General features: G+C 42.7%; 2 protein-coding genes across 5 annotated transcripts in view; one reads left to right on the top strand and one right to left on the bottom strand.

The window, feature by feature from the left end:
* RNF123 (ring finger protein 123) overlaps positions 1–25,583 on the bottom strand; it is an 87,743-nt gene that overhangs the window by 9,295 nt on the left and 52,865 nt on the right. For all 4 annotated transcript variants that reach the window (XM_079964398.1, XM_079964397.1, XM_079964399.1 and 1 more), the window contains exon 36: positions 196–338. In XM_079964398.1, the coding sequence (XP_079820524.1) occupies positions 196–338 (143 nt within the window). The remainder of the gene's footprint in view (positions 1–195; positions 339–25,583) is intronic.
* On the top strand, positions 9,950–15,189 carry AMIGO3 (adhesion molecule with Ig like domain 3). The gene has a single exon (XM_079964431.1). It carries the CDS (start codon positions 11,756–11,758, stop codon positions 13,337–13,339), a length of 1,584 nt encoding a protein of 527 aa, XP_079820557.1. The 5' UTR covers positions 9,950–11,755; the 3' UTR covers positions 13,340–15,189.

A 25,583-nucleotide genomic window follows, 5' to 3' on the forward strand; every position in this document is an offset into this window, starting at 1 on the left:
GCAGGGACAGGCAAGGAGGGAGGAGACACAAGACAGCAGTTTACAAGCTCTGTAGCAGAGATCTCAGTGATCACCCTTTCTACAAAAGGCACCTAGGAGTTACCCAAATGGCAAAGTGGCAAGCAACAAGGAGCCATGCAGGAACAAGCGACTCATGGCTTATGTTAAGCACAGCAAATCAGAGGAGATACTTACAGCTCTGCAGGGAGAAATGTTTCTTGTCAGCAGAAGCTGATGCCATCCCCAGGACTAGAGGCTCCGTGTTCCCCAACAAGTACTGAATAGAACGGAGCTGGAAACAGGGATCTGCCAGCAGCACAGCTGTTGCCCGCTCAGCACTGGAAAGGCAGACAGAAAGACATGCTTTATGAAGGCCTTGTCTTGGAATGACAGCACACCTCGTTGCTCTCAGCAATCCCTGTGTGACATGTTTGTGTTCATGAGAACTGGCATCTTTAGGAGTAAAAGACACACTCTCTAGTCTTTAGAGCAATATTGCTTCATTAATATTGTTGTCAGACCTCCTGCCCTGAGGCCATCAAAAGCTGCTCCCATTGCTCACTGGTGGCCTAGCACAGCAATGGATGCTACAGACCCAATGGCAACGGGAGAGGAAAAGGCAGGAAGTCAGAGAATGGGCCCGTATGGTGCCTCCTAAGAAACAGGGTCTTAGGGTCAGGCTGCTTTATAAAGACATCTGGAACTCCCTCTTGGCCACAGTTGGTGGTCTCAAAGTGTAGGACATCTTGACAGGTCCACCTGACTTAACATCGTATGAGTTATTTTCTAGGTTGATGAGGCTTCATTAAATGGGGACTGCTTAATTCCAGAGGCTGGTCCCTCAGAAGCCAACGGCTTTTGTACAGACACACAGCACAGCTTAATGCGCACCAAATTTTCCAGCCACCTTGGTGTACAAGTTGCACACAATCAGAGGGCAAATGTCTCCAAAAAGCAACAGCATCCTGGCAAATTAAACAGGTCTTGAACAGCAGAAATTGCATTCTTCATTTGATTGATATTCAACTCAAGAGCAAGAGGCAGCTGTTTAGCAACTAGATTGACTGACATACTGCATTTGCTATATGCTGCAGCCTGGAAGAACAAGAATGGGTGCAGGCGGGGGGAGGAAATGTCACCATGAATTGTCTTGACTAGGAAGCAGAACCTCCATACATTTTAAGCACCTCTTTAAGCCATTTGTTGGGTCAGGTTCAACAAACAGGTCCTACTAGTGGAAGCCTGAGCAAAGGCTGGTTCTCTTCCCAGCATGCACCCCCAAATTGGCTTGGGGGGGTCAGAAGAACCCCCATAACAGGGGGTGGAGGGGAGATTGTTCTACCAGAAAAGCAGAAATGCTTGCACTGATGGAATGATCTCCTTATCACCATGTTGAATTCGTCCCACTATCTCTGTTATGAGGGAGATGATTAGGACAACCAGTAAATACCAAATTATGCATATTTATTTTCATGCTGACGCCAGGTTGTCTGTTTATAAACAAGCACAAGTGAGAGGAGAGAAAGCGGCTGTCCTGAAGGAGCAAAATAATTACCGTAAAAACGAATTCTCAGGCATTTAAAGTTATACTTATGAATTCCAACATTAAAAAAAACCAACCCTCAGTCTGAAAAAGGATTTTTATTTATTTATTTAATTCATACACCACCCTTCATCATAGGATCACAGGATGCTTTACAGCATAAAAACACACATTTTTTTAAAAAAACAAACGAAAGAATAACCCCCCTCACCACATTTGTTATCATCTTGTTCCCATAAACACCTGATCATGTTGAGAGTCCAGCTGCTGTAATGATTCAAGAGAGCTCTTATCTGCACTGACTACTAATTATGAATTTTAAGTAATGACTATGACACCTTACTTACACTGGATCAGCTGTGATGTATTATTTCTCACTAATTAGTTGGGGTTTCTGCTACATTCTTGCAGCCATTTTGACTTACCAAATACATGTAGACTTGCAGCTTAATAATATAATCTTTTATCAAAATGACCATTCACAACTTTTAATTACTTCCTCCTACACTTTCCATTCAAAGAAGATTAAATATGGTAAGAACTGCCTTAACAGATGAACACAATAGTTGGATTAAGAAGTCTTACAGACTACTTAAACCCTCAGATTTCATGATGGTACACGAAATGATATGTTCATGATGGAACATATCATTTGCAATAGGAGTTATGTTTCTGCCAGTTTTTTACATAAACACACATACTCACAAAGATTAATTTCTTGTTATTAGCTTTTTTGTTCTTTGTTTGTCTTCTTGTTCTTATAGATTTGTATTATTACAATAAGAATTTAATAAAAATTACTTGTTAAAAAGCTCAATTTTTCATGTTCCCTAACTGAAAGCCAACCTTTGTTCATCACAAAGCATTAGAAGATATGTCTCATTACTTGTAGCTCCCACAATCAGCAAATGAAGCAGTCACAACAAGATAAGCAGGCTAATAGTACAAAGAACTGGAGAGATGAAATTTATGGGAAGTATTATGCAGCCCTACACAGAACTATTACAACAGCTACCAATGTCATAAGAGTGAAATGTGAGAACATAAAGTGGAATCTCAAAAGATTAAAATCAGAAGGCACAATTGCCCTCCTCACGTGTGCCTCCATGTATACACATAAAGGGAGATGGTGCTGTGTTCTCCTAGCCCTGCCCCTGAGGTTGCTATACCTCTGACACTTGCACACTGCGTGGGATTCTGCAAAGGTACAGCTATGCATGTACATGGAAAGGCACTTTATGTGAGGACACCTCGACCATGCAGGGGTCCTTGTCATCTCAATTGTCTATTTGCATACAATTGTACAATACCCTTTTCTGGTGTCCCACTCAATGCCCAGATTTCAGATATGCAGCAAAAGTCCTGGCCCTGCCTTTCTCCTGCCCTCCATTTTTAGTGAATGTGTACGGTTCAATGCTAAGCCCATGGCAGCCAGAAGCAGAATGGGCAGCATTTCCTGGTAATCCAGTATAAACTCTTGGAGCTATTGTGATGATCTGAAAGCATGAACTGTGCTAGCACTGTACAGAGAAACACACTGGGCCCTTCCTACCCTCAACATACCAAATAGCAGAATTAAAGTCACATCATTTCCTGAAGACCACTGGTTTGAAATTGGGGTTTACGGGACACTGCGCTGAGGTACTTTTGGAGTGGTTCACACTCTTGTCTCTCTAACTGCTACTCCCTTGTCTCGCTTTCTCTTTATTCACATCTCCCTCTTCCCCCATTTTCCTCCCTCCTTGTCCTATGTGGACCTGGGGCTGCTGGTTGCCCACTCTGCTCTGTGGGTCACTGTTGGACCACCTCAGAATACAGGGATTGGTCACAGATACAAAGCAGCACTTTCCGTCCTTGTAAGAAGAAGTGAGCCTGCTTCCTGGGATGCAGCCAGTGCATTTCCAAGGAACATGCATTTGTTTCTACTGTACACTTAACTTTATGGCTGTGCAAAGCTGCCAGTGGGGACTACTGCTGTCTGGCACCCCTTTCCTCCAAGGAAGACTAAGTCAACATTCAGAAAGGGCCTTTGTGAGTGGTTTGTCAAGGGCCAGATGATCCAGACTGCTCAGCAATGCAGCACTTGGGTGTAGAGAAGCAGGGGACCGAATTGCTTTAGAGCACTATTAGCTTTCCTACTCATAAAGTGAGGAAGGCCGTTCCCTTGCCGAGAAAGGAATTAACACACAGTCAGGGTGCTGCCAAAACACCACTCATTTGAAGACATATGTAAGTCTCTTACCAATACCAGGGAGAGCAGCCAGAGCACTTTGAACTGAACTGTTTCAAGAGACAGGCCTCCTGCTTCATTCAACCTGTGGGGCACACAATGGTGCCATAACTGTCCTGAGGACTCCGCCGTGAGATGGAGAGGTTGCTCACCTGGAAAGGAGGCTGCACATGCTGTGGAGAAAGGGGCTTCAGGTGACCTTCTCTAGGAGAGTGTTCAGGACTTGTGTTTGTTATAGGGAAATCAGCAAAAACAAAGTGGTCCTGTAAAAGACTGTATGTGGCATGTCTACTGCCACATACATGTATGATACAATACCAAAGTGCAAATCCAGACATAGGCAATTGCAAAGACCTCAAAGAAATGGATGGTTGAGCTAACCCAATGTTTTGTGTTGAATTTTGACTATTTCTACTGAGGAATCTTATATCGTTCCAGAAAACATCTGATGCTTTAATGGTCATGTTGTATTTTGCTAATGGGTTTTGTGTTGTCTTCTCCAGCTGCTGAGACTGAAAAGCTTTGCATAGCTTGAAAAAAATTGTGAGAGTCAAGTCCCATTTAAGCATGTTAGGCCTAATGGAATTACAACCCACAGATCACTTCCTGATGGCTAAAACTAATTTGATATTAATTGAATTACTCTTCCTGCTCAGCCTGCCACATAGCAGTGACCTAGCTCTCACTGAAGTGGTAAACATGTGTCTCACTTGTACCAGTTCACAGTGCATTTGGAGGCTCACATGGTGGGATGCTCCCTACACATAGAAAATGAGCATGCCAGAGAGAAGAGAAGACCAGAGGCCTTCTTCCTGACATGCTAGTTTTCTAGGTGAAGGGATATTTTTTTCATGAACAAAGGAAAATTCAATCACATGAATCCCCACTTGCTCTCAGAGAGAACTGGATATTTTTGTTCAATTTCTTTAATAAAATAAATGCTTAAATCTGCATCATCTCAGATGACGATTTTAGCTCAATGACCTCAACATTCAAGCCTACTTCATCAACTATATGGAGAATGTGAAGTTCATGGGCTAACCAGGTCTGACTTCACATACTGTTGGATATATAGATAAAGGATTAGGAACAGCTCAGTTCTTGTAAAAGTTTTGCTGCTTTGCATCATCCATTTTGTGGCGAAGTATGTTTGACACTGGGTCTCAACAACACTTTCACTTCCCTTCCCTGGAAAATACACCACTTCAAGATCAGAGAGGAGAAATCAATTCATTTACAGCTCACTTCAGGGCATATGCACACACTCTGGAATCACAATTCAAGAAAGACATGGACATAGGAAAAACAGAACACTTAATATTTGCTTAGAGGAAAAAGATTGCAAGTGGGGGCAGAGATTAATTTTACATATATTTACAAGGTTTTCAGGAAGAAAAACACAGTATCACCAGAAAGGCTGTGTTGTTGTTGTTTTTAAATCAATTTGAGCTAACCCTGTCTATGGAAGTTACGTTAGGATTGCCATATTTCAAAAAGTAAAAACCAGGACACACTGAAAGTTGATGAGTTGTTTTTTGTTTCAATTGACATGCCTAAGATCCAGGACAAAGCACCTCCTTTCAGACATCAATTCCACCTTTGAAATCCCAGTAATGTCTGGGAAAATCCAGATGTATGGCAGCCCTAAGTTACCGTATCACTCTCTTTCATGCAACATTTTCATGAAAAGTGCCGTCTGTCCAGAGTAGCCTTTCCTTTTTCAGATCCAGGAGAGGCCTTTCATTTCAACCTGAAGAATGGGGAACCCCCTTTTAAAATCCATTTGCAGCCTGTCTCTTAGTTACCATTGGCGTGATCCACCTTCTATCAGACCCAGTTGTGGCCCATGAGTTGAAGACCAATGGCATAGCACAGAGGCAGGGAATCTCAGGTCTAAGGGTCAAGCACAGCCCTAGTCTAGGCTGCTCTCTCTGTCCCCAATAATTCTTCCCAGGCTACCCCCTCACTCAGAGTGTTTTTGCCTGGCTGGAATGTGTCCTTGTACTCTGATAATGCCTCTTAACTTGTCTGGATGGAGGACACAGAGGGTTTTGTGTGTCTGTAGAAAGTAGCCTACTGTAAAAAGGGCACAAACGCATTCATTGCTCTGTCCATTTTTGCCCCGATCCTACCCATCGCTGGCATGTGGCCTTCAGAAGATTTTCCAGACAGGAATGTAGCCCTCAGGCTGAAAAAGATTCCTCACTTCTGGAATAAGAGTACACTGCCTTAATATACTGCTTGAGTCATATGATCAGTGGGATTAGGCACAACTCTGAAGTTAAGAGGGAAAAGGGAGTCTTGTAGAAGTGACAGAGTGCCAGCCTAATTTCTATTTAATGGGATTGCAGAAATGACGAAGAAGCCTGCACCATTAACGCCTAAGAAGCCATCTGTCTTGGCTGCAAAGTTCACTTCCTTTCCCTTTTCAGACCTTGACCTTCAAGAAAACTTGTCACCTTTAAGAGATGTGTCAGTACAGTCCTATTGTTCCAACGGCAAAGATGAGCAAGACAGCTCAAGGTCATTACATTTTGGGTTGCAAAACAAAAGCTAAAGTAATGTAGTTCTTACAGATTTTCAAATGCAGACTACATCAGGCCTAAATCAGAGCCCTGAGAAACACTGTCGTTCAGTAATTTGTCAGGAGCACAGCTCAAGGCATGTCTAACAGCCAATAGCAATGTCACCATGGAAAGTTACCGAGAAAATATCTCCTTTTTTAACAATGAAAAGGCAATTATCTCACACACCCTGAACTTATAAAAATGCAGCAGTCGCTACTGAATCTTGCTGAGAGTGGAAAAACACTGGCCATTAAATGGCAACCCCATATACAAGCTAGAGTAGTGCACTCAAAGGTCTTTGATTAACCCAACATCTTTGCATTCAACTCATTTGGCAATTCGGAATAAGTTTAGGGCACTTGCTTGGATGCAGTCAATTTACCATGCACTTGCCACACCAGCTTATGCAGATCACTTAAAATTGATGCATATCACTTAAAAGCAGAGTGTGTTGGTTCCCAACCACATGCATTTAGAACTATTTAGACCTTTAAAATATGATCCCTTTAGCATATGTAGTGGTTGTGAATGAATGCACTGTTTCCTCAGGGTTCTTACTTCACATGAATTAGATGCTACACCTTTCATTTTTTGGCTCACACACATAAATCTTTGTTAGTTTTCTATTGGGGGGAGGAAGGTATGTTATTTTTCCATTAGTTTAAATGTAGGATACATCTTAATTGTACTATTGTTACAGAGAAAATGAATACGTCAAAGTGCATCCCTATATTTGAAAATGAATTTAAAGTATTTTTTTAAAAAAAAAATGCTCCCAGCTTCACCAAAAGAAAGCCAATCTTGCATTACAAATAAGAGGCAGGTTTCAAAAGATTAATGTTTCAAAGAAAAAGACTTACATAAAAATCACATGTACTAATTTATATGTATAGCTGCAACATATACATACATACATACATACATACATACATATATATTATTATTATTAACATCAGAAATAGTTACTAAAATTTAAACAGACATACAGAGCTTCCTATTTATGCAGGGGTTATATCCCAGGCCCCTGCACCCGTAAGTGAAATTGTGTAAAGAGGGAAGCACCCTCTAAAAATCCTTTAAATGCTTTCTCTTTAATTCATACCAAAAATACTGCACGTATTCCAAAGAACTGAAGCTCTGGGGCTGGCAGGAGGCTAGAGGATGCATGGGAAAGCTGCTGCTGCTGCTGCACTACCCCCCACACCAGCTGTTAAGTGGGGAAGCTGAGCCCTGCTGTGCCTCTGGTCTCTTTGGGGCTTCCTCGCGAGCCGAGAGGACTCTCCAGCTCTCTCCTGCCACTTCTGGGTATAAATTGAATGACTTAATTACTTTCTTGTGCTGCACATATACACAGTCACACACAAGTAGAACACACGTAAGTTGGGGGATGCCAGTATAATACACCTAATCTCACCGTAATGGAGAGGAGAAGGACTTGTGTGCCTGCTCAGTCTGATGTCCACATGCTAACTGCTGGTGGGCAACATCAAGGCCTCTCCTGCTCTCCTCTTTCGTGGTTCTTTATCTTTAAATTGGACTTTGAATTGAGAGCCCTTTAAATGGAGGATGACTTCAAATAGAGGCTGGCCCTCTGTAAACAGAACACATGGCCACTCTGATTCAGGAGTATTTCACCTCTGGAAGAGACAGAGGAATAAGCTAGGAGGAGGGGAGACAGGGCCACTCAGCAATAAGGGGTCACTTAAGATATGCAGTAGGGATCTCTGATTGCACATTTAAAAGCAGCTGCACAAAAACATGCAAGCAACTTTACATAGGGAAGCATCTGGCAAATATTTTCCCCAAAACATCTCCCTTGCAACTTGTAAAATAGAGGGTTAAGCACCCACTATGTCCTGCAGCTGCTGCAGCCAAATTAGTCATTTGCTGTACTAATGGAAACCAATTATTCTGCTTTGATTTTCACTTTCCTCAAATAAAGCAGCCTGGGTCTCCCAGGAAATTGCCCTCCAGCTGCTGCTCTCTCTGCCCCAGCAATTACTCTACAGACATGCCCGGTCAACTTTGAGCATCTGTTCAGGGGCAAAGGGTAAGTCAGTGGCATGCAGTCTCTCTCTTGCCCTCTGTCCATTGAGGAGAGCAAACTGTGTTTCTACAGAGTTGGAATTACTGGACAAATCTCAGTCACCTCTGCCTCTGCTTTGATCAGAGATCACTTATTGCAGTTGGACCTCTCTCCAGCCCAACAGTCTCACCTGATGGCTGATGGCACCAATGCAGCCTCCAGTTCAAAGGATGCAAGTTGAGGTCACACTATTGGTTCAGCCACAGGTGACCATGAAGTGATGAAAATCCAAGATGGTCAAGTAAATCAATACCAAAAGTATAAAAGCCTCAACAAATGTCAAATATGTAAATAGGGATGAAGGGAGGTAAATCAATAAATTGTGCCTCACCAATTATGTAGATACCGACATACAGCACAGACTAAAAAAAGACAATGGTTGTAGGGAGTTTGATCTGGCTTCTGAAATCTATGCATCTGCCCTTGAGAATTCTCTCATTCTCCCTCTCCCTCTCCCTCCCTCTCTCTCACACACATTTGCTTCCTCCACAGGAACAACACTACAGCTAACACCTTAGCAAGATCATCCACACAATAAGCAGCCAATAATAATTGCATCAGCACACACAGAAAATGAAATTGGAGAGAAGGGGCAAAATCTGAATGGAGAGCCAACTTTTTTTTAATGCTGGCATTTTGAATGTTGCTCAACTTTTGTGCCCAGATTTTTGCTTTTTGAAATATGGTAACCCTAGGTTTGAGGAATCTTTGGCCCTCCAGATATTGCTGAATTACAATTCCCATCATCCTCAGCAAGCATGGCCAGGGATGATGCGAGTTGTAGTACAGCAACATCTGGAGGGCCAAAGGTTCTGCACATCTGCTCAAGGACAATGATTTGCTGTATAGCTAAGTTGTTTAGAGCACAGTGTTGATAACACCAGGGTTGTAGGTTTGATTCCCCTACAGTACAGTTGCATAGTCCTGCATTGCGGGGGGGGGGGGGTGTGGACTAGATCATCCTTCCTCAGGGGTCCCTTCCAACTCTATGATTCTATGATCAGTTTCCTTATGCAGAAAAACTGAAAAATGAGATAAACTGAAAAGCTGGATAAACAAAAGGACCTGTGATGGCATGGAACAGGTCTGTTTGATCTAGTACAGCCAAGCAAATTATAATGCATGACTTCACCCCAAAGTGTAAAGATAGCACTGATCGAATTCAAAGCCGAACACTCTACTGCTATCAGGGATTTGGCAGTGACAGAAAGTGTGGTTGTATACCACTACAGAAGCAAGGATAATGAGGCTGTACACTGCTTGTACGAATTCACTAAAGCCAAGGTAACAACAAAGGATGAAGGTTGGAGAAACAGCGAGGTGATAATCTGGCATAGCAACAGAAAGGATGTCACTGCCTCCAGCCATAAGCCTTCCCTGAGGACACCATATCCTGGGGAGGACCACAGTGAGGAAAATTTCAGAACTGTGCCAGGGGAGTCACTTGTTAACTTCAAAAGGCTGAAAGACTCAAACACACCAGTCACAATGAAAACAGAAGCCTCAAGCTCAATTTGCTTTCACAGAATCAAGGAGTTGGAAGCTGAAGTGGCTGGCAGGGTGGACACAACCTCCTAACGGAGGCAGCACTGCTGCTGACTGGGACAGAGAGTCCCAAGCTTGCCACTGCCCTGCCCTGTTGTGGGAAGCTGCAGCAATGCTGCTGCTAGGAAGCTGCTTTCACAGCCCCGGCAGCTGTTGCTGGTTGGAAGGGCACCCCACTGGTCAATACAATATCTGCATCTTTGGCAGATAACTAACCAGTCTCTGCTTAGTTACATTCACCTTCGTTAGTCTGTTCCATTGCTGAATGGCTATTACCATTCAGAAGGTTCTCCTGAGTTTCAGCCAAAATCTACATTCTAGTATGAATGTGTATTTATACATTACGCTGTGCTTTGGGTATTAAAATACAAGCTTTCGGGTGTGCATACACTGAAAGTCTGTGATGCTGACATAAGGTTTTTTTTAAACTATATTTTTAGTTAAGAGGCCTAATCACAGAAGTTGTCATGAAGGTCACAAAGAAACTACGACCACATGTATCACAAATATAATGTGTGAAGTTCTAGACAGATAAAAATGACTAACTCTTGGGGGGCAAACTATCCAGAACAATAGGGTCACAATCTTGGTTGTGGTCCTTTGGTGCTACGGTGTGATCTATTCTTCCACGCCTACCCCTAAAAAAAATAATAATTCAATGAAGATCCAAAGATTACAAAATTGCAAAGACTTACATAGATGCCCTGAGAAACTGTAAACAGCAGAGGAGCTTGGGCTGCTTCGCAAGACCCACCCCCTCCTTTTACTAAGCCTGCTTCTTTATCTCCCCTTGTAATAGTGCTGCTGGCGCAAATTGCTGCAGCTCTCATGTGCCACTCTGATGCCCAGTCCAAGGATAGCTGTGCAGGATTTTTCTGCCCCCACATGGCACAACAAAGAAACTACATGCCATTCAGAAAAAAAAACCCCTTCACTACTGTCCTCCCCTTCCCCTCTCTTCTTATCACCACTCCCTCTTACACAAGCCAATAGGATTTCTTCTTGGTCCACAAAGCTTACCCTTCAGTGTTCACAGGCAGCTTGTAAATAGGAGCAGAAGAGGGTGAAAGTGTTTGCATACAGTGCTGTCGGCTGAAAGATGAAACAACCGGCAGGAAAGAGTGATGCTGCTCAATATAACCCAGAAAGGAAGATATCCGGGTAAGAGCTGCTTTCTTTGGCGTTTCTATATGAGATTACAGAGGTGAAGAAATGGGCTCGTATTGGCCCTTTTATGATGAATCTGTACTGGAGTTGCTTAGCCTCAAGATAAGGATCCACTAATGGAAACTTTGGGATCTAAGGACATTTGACTTGGCAAAGCAAAAAAAAAATAAAAATGGATCCAGCTTCTCCCTGGACCAATGTTACTGAAGGAGCAGCCTCAAATAGATGCAAGGTTGGGTTATTTGGAGAGGGACACTTTAGAGGCAAATCCTGTAAACATGCTCAAGGCTTTTGAATCAGAGCTCAAGATGATCTATATAGACATACCTTGTTTTTGAAATTATTTCAGGCAATACATGCACACAGACTCCTGCCAGTTTCTACAACTACCAAGAGAGGCATGCAGAACAGCAGTTACATGCTGGCCTTTGATTACAGCATATTTCTTAAATGCCTGTTTATTCTGAGTGAGACAACCCAATATTTTAAGGAGCATAATTCAGAGTCTTTAGGCACCATCTGATTTTACCGATTCATTCTACTGTTGCCCTTTCACACATCAGTGTCTTGCAAGAGGATTATACTCAGTGTGAATTTGACTTTGAGAACTTATTTCCATGCTAGTGACAAACCAGGGTGAGCTCCACTGTTACATGATGAATGTACTGACCTTGGCTTTATTTATTTGGAAACTGCTTGGAAAGCTGTTAGTTTTCTTTGTCCTGTGCATTCAAGTCAGCACCTTAAACAACTGCACTCTCAGAAGATGTCCTGAAGTTTGCATTTGTACTGCTGATCTCATGAGTTGTGCCAAGAAGGATCTTGAACAGGTCCCCAGCACCCTGCTTCCCACAGCCACTACCTTGGACCTCAGCTACAATAACATTACTCAGCTTAATGACTACTGGCTGGCTGCCTTACCACGTCTCCAGACCCTCAGGATCAGCCACAACAAGATCCACAATATCACCCGGCAAGTGTTCCACAATGCCACTTACATTGTACACCTGGACATGTCTTCCAACTACCTGAGCACTGTGGAGAAGTATTACTTTGATGGCCTTCTGAAGTTGGAGGAGCTCTTGCTATACAACAACAAGATTGTACAAGTCGATCAAAATGCTTTTGTCAAGTTAATCAGATTGCAAAAAGTCTACCTGAGTTGGAACAGGCTAACAAAATTTCCATTTGAGTCCATTCAAAGACTTGAACACCCATACCTGAGAACCCTGGATCTGTCTGCTAACAACCTAAGCAGCATTCCAGTTCAAGTAATAGCAACTTTGCCTGGGTACATAAAAAATGGCTTGTACCTTCACAACAACCCTGTGATATGTGACTGCTCTCTTCATCTGATGCTCCAGGAATGGAAGCACCGCGGTTTCAGTTCTGCGGAGGATTTTGTAGAGGAGCACACCTGCAAAGCTTTCCCCAATGTGCCACGTTCCTTAGTCAACACCTTCAATTACAACAAGTATATTGGAGATTGCTCCTGGAACCAATTTGACATTCCCCAAATCCTCTGCCAAGTGGGAGAATCCTTGGTAATAGACTGCAACACGAGCCTCCATAATGACAATGCCACAAACTACAGATGGATCTCTCCTAGACATGAATTATTCATGTACCCTGAGCACAGTAATCAGGAGCATCAACCTTTCAGAAATGGAAGCCTATTGATCAGAAAGGGTAACCGTTCCAATTCCGGCGTTTATGTGTGCATAGCCATCAACGAGCTCCAACAGATCAACCAGACGTTTGAAGTCAACATCACATTTCAATACCCCAAACCACCCGAGTCTTTCAATACCGGCCTCACAACCCTCTTAGGGTGTGTTGTAACTCTGGTACTTGTCCTCATGTACTTGTACCTCACACCATGTCGCTGCTCCAAGTGCTTCAAGAAGCCCGCAAGCCCCCCTCCAGACTGCAGTGCCCAATCGTCCATCCTTAGTACCACCCCACCAGCCACAGATGGGCCAAATCGCAAGATCAGCGCAAACAAGCATGTTGTTTTCCTAGAGCCCATCAAGGAAGCCCAGAATGGCAAGGTCAGGTTGGCCGTCAGTGAGGACTTTCCAGAAGCTAAAAGCCCCAGACTCTTACAGCTCAAGCTGGACAGTGAATCAATCAGCTCAGTCTTTTCAGATCCTCTCATCATGTCCTATGAGGAACGAGAACAGACACCGGCAGATGGATAGGAAGCAATCCACAGGAAGGATGCAGCAAGGTGGAGAGTGGGGAAGGAGTGGGGTCAAACCCCATATTCATTGTGGGAGGGAGAGGGAAGACAATATATATTTACAAAGCATCTCCTCACTGAAAAGCGCAGAGGAATTCTCTTCATCTCCCTTGCATGGACTACTGTGGTTTATTCTTAATTTCCTTCATCTCCCCTAGAATTATGGAGGTCTTTTCTTCTAACAATTCTAGTCTGACCGTCCCAGAATCCATTTATTATGCACAACAGAAGCAACCATCTTTTGACAAAAAAGAATTGAGTGCTCTTTACACATCCCAGATGACCACAGCCTGCTCAGTAGTAGAGACAGTAACTTGTAGCAGAGAGTACCATCCCCCTTTAGAAAACTGCTGTGGAATACAAGATTGTGTAATGGCTTTGACTTTCAGAGAATAAACATTTGCTATATAAGCAAGCCTGTTTTTATTTCTGGAGAAGAAAGAGTGCCCATGCTGGACCAAAGAGGGGGCCATTTCTTACTTTTTAACTGCTTTAGTCAGCTACTGCTTCTAATATTAATTTGGAAAGTAGGTTCCCGAGCCCATACTTTTCAACTTACTTCTAGGCTTCTTGGAACAAGTCATAGCATGGCTAAAAACTGAAGCAATGCTCCCTTTACAGAGGTCACAAGCCCTGCTCCAGATGACCACCTCGCCCTTTTGGATATGTGCAGTCAGCCACGTAAGTGTCAGAAACTGTAAGAGTCAGTCTTCTGCTTGAATCAGCTTAACAAAACTGCTTGGTATTACTAGACACACTGCATGCCCCTTAAAAGCATCTTGTTCTGGGTTTGCTTTTAATGAGGAACCTTTTCCCCAGGTTGAATTCTTCGTATCTACAATAAAATTCTAATAGCTCGGGCATCCTGTGCTTTTGGATCACTGTGACAGAAAGCAAAAATCGGTGCCAGAAAATTATCCTTGGGTTAGACTTGAGAAGGGCAAATTATTTATTTTGCTGTCATCACAGCAGAGGGGAGTTCGATCCCAGACAGGGTTAAAAAGGATGCTATTCTAGACACAGTGCTGATGTTGTGTTTTGTTTTTTAAATGCACAATTAACCTATGGCTGGCCAATTCAGATAACTGGATTAGATAGACAAGAACACTGCTGTGGTTAGTGTACCTTTTTATATAACTTAATATAGCCATTAAAAGTTAACTTTGTTTCTCCCCACCCACCCCTGCCCCAAAAGCTGCTGTAAATAATCAAATTCAGGAATGCATTAGATTATTCATGCACCTAGTGTAATTACAACAAGCCAGCTCCGCTCCGCTCTGCTCTGCGCTTAAATGAACCATCTCCCTGCCTTTTTTCTCCTTGAGAAGGGCAGATGTGCTTGGGAGAACGAAGCATCTAGCTATTTTGGTAGTACTTTAATCCATGTAATGATAATAATTGTAACCTGGGGGTAGATTTCCTCTCGGGTTACATTTAAATAAAAACGCCCTTTTATTTTAAAATGTTGTTGTCTGCATCTGAAATTGTCTTTGCCCTGCAACGGTGTGAGACAGTGCAGGCTTCTTCTCCCTTGTCTGTGGCCAGGTAAAGCTCCATATACAAAGTTCTAGTTCTTTTAACACAAAAGGAGCTCAAATACCAGTCTAAACCAGGCACTCTAAATATTACAGATGTCTCTGATATTAAAACCAAATTACAACACAGTTTAATTTTGGCCCAGTAAATGAGGCTGGAAGGTGCAAAGAAAGAAATGCAACACACAATTCTAAGTCTGTGGGCAAGAACTTGACACATTATACCCAAACAAATATTTACATGTATGTGTATGGGGGGGGGGGGGTCAAGACTGAGGAAGGAAGAAAACATATGAAATTCCATTAAAACTAATTTCTGCAAGGCTTGGTGCAAAAAAAAAACCACAAGGATCCCCCCCCCCCACAAATGGGCCATCTCTTTGGAGCAAAAGAAGATAGAATAGAGTGGTTTCTCCCTTCTAATACTTTGGCTTGCTTACTTTGCACACATTCAGATACTGTTTTACCTTGCAAAGATACTCTTCCAGGAGCCATAATATCAAACTACATTTGGCCTTAATCCCTTCTCCCGATGGCTAGTAGTTACTATACTACATTATTTCATTACAGGCTAGCTATACTGCAGCCCAAAGTACAGCTTGAAGACTGAACAGAAAACTGGGCTAGATAAGTTGGCACACACCAACATGAACATTACAGAGCAGACTATGCACTGCCAGAGGTTCTCACAAACTTGTATTCTGGACAGCCACAAATGTTGTTGACGTGAGGCTAGAAAAATCCAGGGAAGATATTAATATCTTCCAAGATCATCTGGGTCGGGGTGTTTCTAAACCAGAAGCTAAGAAAAATAACCAAGATTGTTTATTCTATTAACATTTCTTGCTTGCATCTTGCGAAGCATACATAGCCACTGACAATCCTGAATCAGGATTCCTGATATTCAAAACATAGAGAGATGTGGATCTTTAGTTTGGCCATATTTTTATGCTGTGGTTCTGCACGCCAGGGTCAAAGCAGAATATGGGGAAAGCAGCAGGAGATGTCAAGCCATGATTTCCAGAACTTGAGATGTTCTATGCTGTTGAGATGCTCCTACTATGCTGTCTGTGGACAGAGTCAACCTGAGCCTGGGAAGAGTAGCACACCAAGCAACTGTCAGAGACAGCAGCATTCTGTATCACAGCCCTACTCCCCCCAGTTCTTTGCCAAGAAAAAGCTAGTAAGTCACTTGACACAAATCAAAACTGAATTAAGCAACATTTGCTTCTTTTCATATGTGCACATGCCAAACAATATTTGGCTCCTTAAAAAATCCATATTTAAAAACCAACTTGTAAATGGATAGGCATTGAGGTAGTTAAGATACAAAAACAAGTATAACAAGAGATCAAAGCAGCAGCATTTTTTAAAATCCTATTTATCCAATTTTGGAGGCTAAGAAATGTGTTGTTGGGAGTTTTTATTTGTTCTAATCTGTTCATAAATCATAAAATTACTGCTACATAACCCAAACCTTGGGATGAAATGGGGTAGACTACCAAAAAACAACAACAATTTTTACAATTTATCTTTTATCCAGCAGGAAAGGATGTAGGAATGCATTTGCTGCTGCTGACTAACAAATCACAATAGACATACTGAGCTTCAGGGCAGAAATCTTAAAGTGCAACCTAGTTCAGTACTACTCACTCCCAGGTAAGTCTACATAGGATTGCAGCCTTAGCTACTGAGAAGCTAATCCCACAAGAAAAAAGGCAGAGGATGAGTGGTGCTCATATTACTTACTCCCATGGCTGCTCTCATAGATATTCTCAAATTGAGAATAAAAAAGGCTACAGTTTTTGTCCACTGAAGTGCTCCTTAGCAAAGAAAGAAAGAGGGGGGAAGTCATCGTGATACATGCAATAAAATGGAAATTAGTTATTCTGTCTGTCTGTCTGTCTATATCTAGCTAGCTAGCTATCATTACTTCTAGTCAAAGGAAATAAACTGTGCAGATAGTACAATAAAGTGCATAAAATTCTTCAATAACTTTCATGTTATTCTACAATATTCCTCACTGCTCTACAGTAGACCAGGGGATCAGTTAAATTTCAGAACCTCTTAATGAGTACAGTCATGAATTTCCAATTACAAGCACTTTACAAAAAAATCAGTCTGCTCTCTGGGACTGCCCCTTCTCCTAACTACAGACAGAATTCTCCTTCAATCACAACATCAATCACAACATCATCCTGCATTAAAATCTGCCTGTGAATTATGGCCAATGTTCTCAGGCCCTGCTCACATTCCGTCAGCAAGAGAGATGATTGGTAGAGGCATAAGACTTGTCTTTTCAGTAATGGAACCCCCATTGTTGAACTCATTCCTAAGGAAGTTAGACTTCTTTGATGTCTTTTGCATGAACCGTTAAGATTCTATTCTGTCAGACTTTCAGTGCATTTTAATTCATAGCAGCTGTAGATCTAGCTTCTAGCTTTTGAACATCCACTGATTGTGATGGGATTTGAATGGTTCAAAGCTGCCTTGGATTGGATTGGAAGGCACTATATAAAAATGTTTCAATATACAGTATAAGTACACCTTTCTCCCTCCCAGGCCCATATTGTGCCTGACCCCAAAGACCTTCACCACAATGCAATATAATAACTGAAGACACAACTAAGCATAGAGAAGATGAGTAAAAGGACGTGGTAGAGATATAGACATCCCATGGTGTTCCTGTATTATCCAACCACCTAATTTAGACAGAGAGCAACAAGTGAAGGGCCTCACTCAGCTCAGAGGTGGAACACATGTTGTGCATGCCAAAGGGCTCAAGTTCAACCCCTGGCATTTCCAGTGAGGGCCGGGAAAGACTCCTGCATGCCTTGATGGAGAGATGCATATCAGTCTGTGTAGACCAGGGGTCATGACCTTTTCTGAGCCCAAGGACCACATTCCGTCATGGACAACCTTATGGGTGCTTAATGCCATTGGTGGGTGTGCCAAAGGCAAAAGTGGGGTGAGCAACAGGCATGAGCCCTACCTTTGTATAGTAGGCTACAGACGGTTAGAAGTTTCTTTACACACTCCCATGAACACGTCTCTCCATCCAGGCATCCAAAAGGCACTACGTCAGTTCAGGAACAAGCAAAAGCACATGGGGAGGTGTGGAGCAGGGCTGATGTGATGTGTGACCTGTGAAAGGGGTTTGTGCTGGGTAGAGTCTCAAAGCCTCATTAGAGAGGTCTGGAGGGTGAATATTTGGCCTCTGAATCAGAAGTTCCATAGCCCTGGTGCACACAATACTGAGCTACATAGAATATTCTGAAGCGGCATAAGGCAGCTTCTTGCATTCCTACAGAATGAAGAAGGTAGGACAGACTATCTTATGTCCACTAGGAAGAACCGGACATCTGCAAACAAGTCAAAACCCCTGTTTCTCCACAAAGTGGCCTTCAAGTCACATACCTACTGGGAAGTAGAAGAGCAGTTCCATTCTAAGTGACTGTGCCCACTCTACACCCATTAAAAAAGGATGAGAAAGCATGAAATACTATCCACATGCTCGTTTCTACACATTTCTTCAGTGGGAAAACAATCTCATAGCTAAGGAGATGGCCAATTACTCAGAGGCAAAGTTCAGAGATCATGCTAGAACCCAATTTGGCACCATGTGAATGAGCCTTAGTAAGGGCATGTAACCCCCTGCCCCAGCAAAGAGTGGTTTGGAGGCAAAAGTTTCTGTTTTTGTTAATGACTGGTTATTTATTGCTTTCCAGAGCAGTTTCCCTCATCATTAAAAGCAACCCAATGTTTCTGAAAGCACATGCTTCATTCCCATCTGAATTAATCTTTAATTTAAGAGACTCAGCAATGAGGTTTGTTTTCAATCTAAAAAGGCAAATGAAAGCCTAAGTGCATCTATGAGTGCATTCCGCCACCTGTGCATTGTCTAAAGACACCCAATCTCAATGCCTTTGATGCCTTCTGACCAGAAAAGGGTGTTGCTAAACCTTCCCAGCTTTGACCTGCTAAGAACATAAACATAAGGACATCCCTGCTGGATCAGGCTAGGCCTATCTAGTCCAACATCCTCTCCTTACTCTTGATAGCAATCCCTAGCTAGCAGGACCAGTGGTCAGGGATGATGGGAAATGTAGTCCAAAAACAACTGGAGACCCAAGTTTGGGAAACCCTGCTCTAGATCATCCATGAACAAGTTAAACTAGCACATCCCAAAACCATTTCTTGGGGGACTCTACTTTCTACTACCTTCCATTGGTAGAACTTAACAATTATTCCTACTCTCTGCTTCCTTTTTCTTAACCTCATCCACAAAAGAACCTCTCCTCTTATTCCATGACTTCTAAAGATTACTCAGAAGTCTTTAGTGAGATACTTTGTCAAAAGCTTTTTGAAAGCCCAAATACATAATGTCAAATGGATCACTTCTATCTAAGTGCTTGTTGATACTCTCAAAAAACTCTAATAGGCAAATGAGAGAAAACTTACACTTGCAGAAACCACACCGGTTCTGCTTCAGCAAGACTTACTTCTGGTATATGCTTGATTACTGTGTCTAACAATGCTTTTCTTTTTTTTCTGGAACAGATGTTAAGCTAACCTCACATTTTAAGAGGAGAGCCCCAATGCTGCCTCATTTGCTCCATGGAGAGCAGTAGCAGACATTTACAACAATGAGTACCTAGGTGGCACTCGTCATGATGTCCCGTTGTGCCAGAAGCAGTTTAGTCATGTTTGCCACATGACCCGGAAAGCTGTCTGTGGACAAACATCAGCCATCTCGACCTGAAGTGAGATGAGTGCCGCACCCCATAGTTGCCTTTCACTGGACTTAACCGTCCAGGGGTCCTTTACCTTTTACCATCCCTAATAGTCCAAAATTAACTTACATATTCATTACGCATCATTCTTCTTAAGGTGTGTATAAAAGCGCCCCCATGTGGTAAAATCACAATTTTTTTAGTCCCTGAAACCCCTGGTTTATACCCTTCTTTCACCACAGGAGGGCACCTTTGTCTTATCATTAACCACAGTGCCAAATGTGTGAACTCACCCTGTGACAATACAAAATTAAGCATATACCATCACCTGCTCTGAGCCCTTTGGATAAAACAGCACAGTACACAAATGTCTGCCACCAAGCTCTCCACAGTTTAATTTAAATTTTCCCTTTAAGCTGCTGTTCTTACAGTGGCCAAAATTATGCCAGGGGGAAGCCTGCAAGGAGCAGAAGAAAGCAATATAAGGGCATCCAAAAAAACCACATAACATGGAGTGAAATAGCCAAGCTTGGCAGATTGAAAGAAACCTTTTGCATCAACAAAATCAGCTGTTTTGCTACAACCACCTAGGTAGCCTCGTTAACAGCAGCTGCACTTAAGAGACAATTTTTCAGAGTTCAAGAGGCTTAAATAGACAGAAATCCATCATTAAAAATTGGGGTTGCCTTAGTAAAAATCCAGCTTCTCTGACAAAAAGTACTTTGAAAGCTTAATGAATGTCCCTTGGGAATGGACTCTGCCGTCTCTTAGCAAACACAACAGCAATCGAGAACTCACACTGCTGCCAAGTTTGGTGTTTCTAAACTGCCTATACATCAAGCTAATGGGTCAGCATAAAACATTTACGTTTTACCAAGAGAAAGCAAGAAGTTGTTGAGTCATTCTGCCCCTGCCCCCACCCCTACTCAGCACAAAAGTGGTTGTTTTGTAGAGAGATTATTCCTAAAGAATGAGAGCTGATGGTTCAATTTTCTACTAATGCTCCATATTTAGTAAGCCACAACAGAAGAGGAAATAACTCTACTTCAGCCAAGGACATGAATCAGACTATGGAAATTGGACAGTGACATCATGGCCCAGAAACAACTAAATAATAGTAGTAATAATAATAATAATAATAATAATAGTGATAGTGATAATAATAATAATAATAATAATGTTACAACAATTAAAACACAATATTAAACAACTAGTTGCTCTAGCAGGTGCTAGAGCAATGGGGACTGCCCCCACTCTCCTCCACCCACGCCCCCCCCCATAAATTGGCTTGGTAGGGCAGTCGGGAGACCCCCAGAACAGGGCACAGAAGGAGAAGAGGGGGAGATCCGTTACACCAGGGAAGCTGAAATGCTTGCACTAATGGAGCAATCACTTCAGCACTACTTTGAATACCACCCTATGCCTTTGGCCAAGAGTCACTCTTGCAATTTCTGCATTTCTGTCAAACTTATGGGGGAAAGACAAAACCTGCCTGCTGAATGACAGCATGGCAGCACAATCTGCACTCCAGTCAGATAGCCTGTCTCTCTCATGCCCAGGATGTACAGTTAGAAAAGGCAGGTTCTGAACCAGCTCTTCTGTTAATACCTTATGAGCAAAAGGCGTCTGTCTGCACCAAACCCCATTTATAATCAGTGGCTGGTATGTTAATTTAGCAGTACAGGGCAATTTACACTGCGGCTCCTCATACAGACCCAGTAGAGGACAGTGGGGTAGCAGCACTTACCTGACCTCCATTTGGTTGTGTCACGGCTGCTTACTGGGAGATGGAGGGGTGAGGTGACAGTGAGGTAGGCACGGTGCAAATGCACCAGGCAGGAGACCAGATAACTCTGAGTTTGAACCATGCCAACCTTGCCACTGCCTTCTCCTTCCCCTCTACCTCTTACTAAGGAACAGTGACACAAACAAGGTTAGGTGAGCACCACCATGTCATTCGCTACTGTATAGACCCCTGTCAGTGATACTCTATTGATTAGCCATCACATGCAGCACCAGAGTTAAGTGATGGCTGACCCACATTAACAGCACTTAGTCGCCAAGAGAGACAAATCCATATAACGGATCAGTCCCGCTCTACGAAGTTGCTCTTTGACTGAATTGTGCATCTGACATGTCTACAAAGGGAGTTATTAATTTCACCAGGTGTGAGGGAAAGGAGAACTACCAAATGCCAGATTAATGCAATGAGATTGTAATTAATTAGTGTTCTGAACACTTTGAATCTTCAAAGGTTTTAGCAAACATTTGTTAATCCCCAGCACCAGGAGAGAAACGAAGCTTCTGTGATCACAGGATCACCCCAGGACAAAAAGGGCACCCTCATCCTTATCAGGAGGAACAGCCCATGCACAGAGACTATATGTCACAATGCTGGAAGCAGACTAGCTTTAAAAGCCTAATTATAAGAGTAGAAAGAGACTGAAGACCTACCAACATTTACATTGATGTATTCTGCTTTTCCTGATTTCCCCTGAAACTGGAATTTCCCATTTCTCAAAGTTCTATAAGCTTCACCCCCCAAACCCAGCATGTTGAGCAAGTTAAAACAAGCTCTTCATTTGACATTTATGTACCAAATGAAACCCTGCCCCATCCTGCTCCCTGAGTAGACCTCCGTATCCAGTAACTCTAGAGCACCTCAGTCCCTTTTAGAACCAATTAACCCTGAGCACTCAGTTAAAGATCTACTCTCAAGGCTGTAGAGATGCAGAACTGGTGTCTGCACCTAGCAATGGCTTGGATGGGGGCCAATAAACTGAAGCTGAATCTTGACCAGATGACAGAACTATGGATTGACAGTCCCTGGGTCCAGGAAATTTGGTGTATTACCTGCTCCAGGTGAGGTTACACTCCCTCTAAAGGAGCAAGTATATAGATTAGGGGTTTTCCTTGATCCAACATTGCCAATAAGGGCAAATGTGGCATTTTCCAGGTTACAGACAGTCAGGCCACATTGATACCTGTGCTGGTCACCTCCAAACTGGATTAATGTCATTGTGATATGTGGGGCTGCCTTTGGCACTGAGGAGTCAATGCTTCTCACAAACTGTAATCTTTGTATGTATCTATTACCACACAATAATCGTAACACCATACTATTATTATTATTAAAATTTCTACACCTTCCTCCGAATATCACAGGGAGGTTTACAATATAAAAACACAAAAATACATACCACAATATCATAACAAACAAAAACAATAACCCCACACAGTTTAAAAGGCCATAAATTGCTTAATTAGCCAAAGGCTCAGGAAAACGTACTCTTTGTCAAAAAATGTCAATATATACTGAAGATATGCAGTGGATAGGATTTCTGGACTCCTCAAGCCAGTGACAGAGCAGAGAACATCTAAGCACTGATTCAGAACACCACATTGATATTTTTTATGAATAGCAGAAAGCAAATATTTTTGTAAATAATATAGTCAGATATGATAAGGGCTAAATGGTCTCCTATGCACAAACTTAGGAAGAAAAAACCAAACAGATTACCAGTTTAGAACTAATCACACTGTGCACAAATGTGAACTTTGCAGTTGAGCCATTTTCCTCCATATTTTTAGCCATAGGCTAAAGTGTCTGATGTTCTCTGAAAGGTACAGCTTATGAATACATATTTATTCAGAGAACATTTCAGATGTTTTCAGAGTAATAACTATGAATGGCACACAAAGTCAAAACATGAAGATTATTTTCCTCTGTTCTTCAAAATATGAGAGCTCATCATAGGTGCTTCATTTGGCAGAATTACGTTTAGCTGGGAATGTTTAGTCTGGGGGAAAAGGACACTGAGAGGAGATATGATAACCATCTTCAAATATCTGAGGGGCTGTCACAGGGAAGATGGAGCAAGCTTATTTTCTCCTGCTTTGAAAGGTAGGACTCAAACCAATGGCTTCAAGTTACATGAAAGGAGATTCTGACTAAACATCAGGAAGAACTTTCTGACAGTAAGAGCTGTTCGACAGTGGAACGGTCTCCCTCGAAGGTTGTGGACTCTCCTTCCTTGGAGGCTTTTAAGCAGAGGTTGATGGCCATCCTGTCATGGATGGTTTAGCTGAGATTCCTGCCTTGCAGGGGGTTGGACTAGACGACCCTTCAGCTCCCTTCCAACTCTACAATTCTATGATTCCTTGCCCTTCTAACTGCAGAAAGCAGCTCACACCCTACCTCCTTTCCATAACAAAGCTCTTCTCCTCATATAATTTACAATTCCCACCCACTGCTGAACATTCCTAATTAAACTGGGAAAGCCTAATGATTATTGCCATCTGTCCAACAGCAACACTTTCCCCCAACTTTAGATATATGAACTGAAATGGGAGCCATGTGATGCCCATCTCAAGATGCATTACATTGTTCCTGCAGCTTTGTAATCACACTGGGGTATGTGCTGACAACAGCACGGGCCAGTTAAGACAAGAACTCAATAGCTGGTGACTGATCACAGCCATGGCAACCACCAAATCGCTAGGATGCACACTCACATCCCTGCCTGAGACTATCATGCTGACATATTAGCTGTGTGTGTTTTTTCCAAGAGGACAATCTGCCAGTGGGACAGAACATCTGTCAAGTGCAACTCAAGATGCAGAGAATGAGGCATGTGGAGGGTGCCCGTTTCCATAGCCCTTATCCAAGGCTCAAATGAGGACACATGGGACTCTCTTCAATGTTAGCACAAGCAGATCAAAAGAAACTGATTCTCCAAGCAAAGGCTATGCTTTGTATTGTGGTCTATTGCCTAGTGGAGGTGGAGGTTAGGGTTAGGGTTAGGGTGGAGGTTAGGGAGGAATCAAAACTCCTATTAGGCATGCATGGCTCAGGCCTTAGGGCATGCCTAAAGCAGCTCTTTGAATCCCAGGTCATTATGTATTTCTAACCAGGGTTCTATAAGTCCACTCATGAGAGGACATGCCCCCTCGCCCTATACTACATGCCCAGAACAAAGATCCTATTCCTGCTGGGGTTTTTGCAGGAGGTAGCCGTAGTGAGGTACTACTGGTGCTTCCTGCAAAAACCCAGCATGACAGAAGCAGTACCCTTCCTTCTTCCAAGGACAACTCAAGGGATGAAAGTTGGAGCAGCTTCTCTTCCTTCTTGCTAGGCTTCTGAAGGAGGGTGGCAAGTGAGGAGAACCACCCTGAAGGGAATGATCAGTGGCAACCACAAGTTATGGTTGTGTAATAAGCCACACCAAGACTCGGGGATCCCCTTTGCAAACCCCTACAAGGGAGATCCCCACTTCTCAATTCTGTATGCCTGCTTTAGATGCTATTAAGGCCTTTCAGTATAGTTGTCATGGTCTGGAAACCATAGGAATTTATAGTAATACAACTGAGCTCATTGAAAAGGATGGCATGTAATTGTCACCAGCCCAGTTTTCCAGCCACCCCCGGTTAAACAAGCATTCCGATAAGTTTAAATGCCTCCCAAGCCACGAAGAGTTTGGTGAGTTACTGACTTCTCACACCCCTGGCCCCAGGTCTCTCCCAGTGTGCCTTCTTGTTCTCCATCTACCAGTCTAGATGTCTAGAAGTGGTTAACACATTTGTATAGAAACAAGAGCATCCTTACCGGAATACCACATCTCATTCTGGCACACATACCTCCAGAATAGATTCCAAAATAATTATCAAATAAACAGCAATTATCAGACTTCACTGGAAGGAAATCAGTACCATGACAGTTAAACTGGCTTAAAGCAGTTTCACTTTGTAGTGTAGATCAGGGTTTCCCAAACTTGGGTCTCCAGTTGTTTTTGGACTACAATTCCAATCATCCCCGACCACTGGTTCTGCTAGCTAGGGATGATGTGAGTTGTAGTCCAAAAACAGCTGGAGACCCAAGTTTGGGAAACCCTGATGTAGAAGAACCTTTAAAAATTTTTAGTGTAAGTTTGTTAAA

This window comes from Podarcis cretensis (assembly GCF_951804945.1).
Source record: "Podarcis cretensis genome assembly, chromosome: 2".
In the NCBI taxonomy this organism is placed as follows: domain Eukaryota; kingdom Metazoa; phylum Chordata; class Lepidosauria; order Squamata; family Lacertidae; genus Podarcis; species Podarcis cretensis.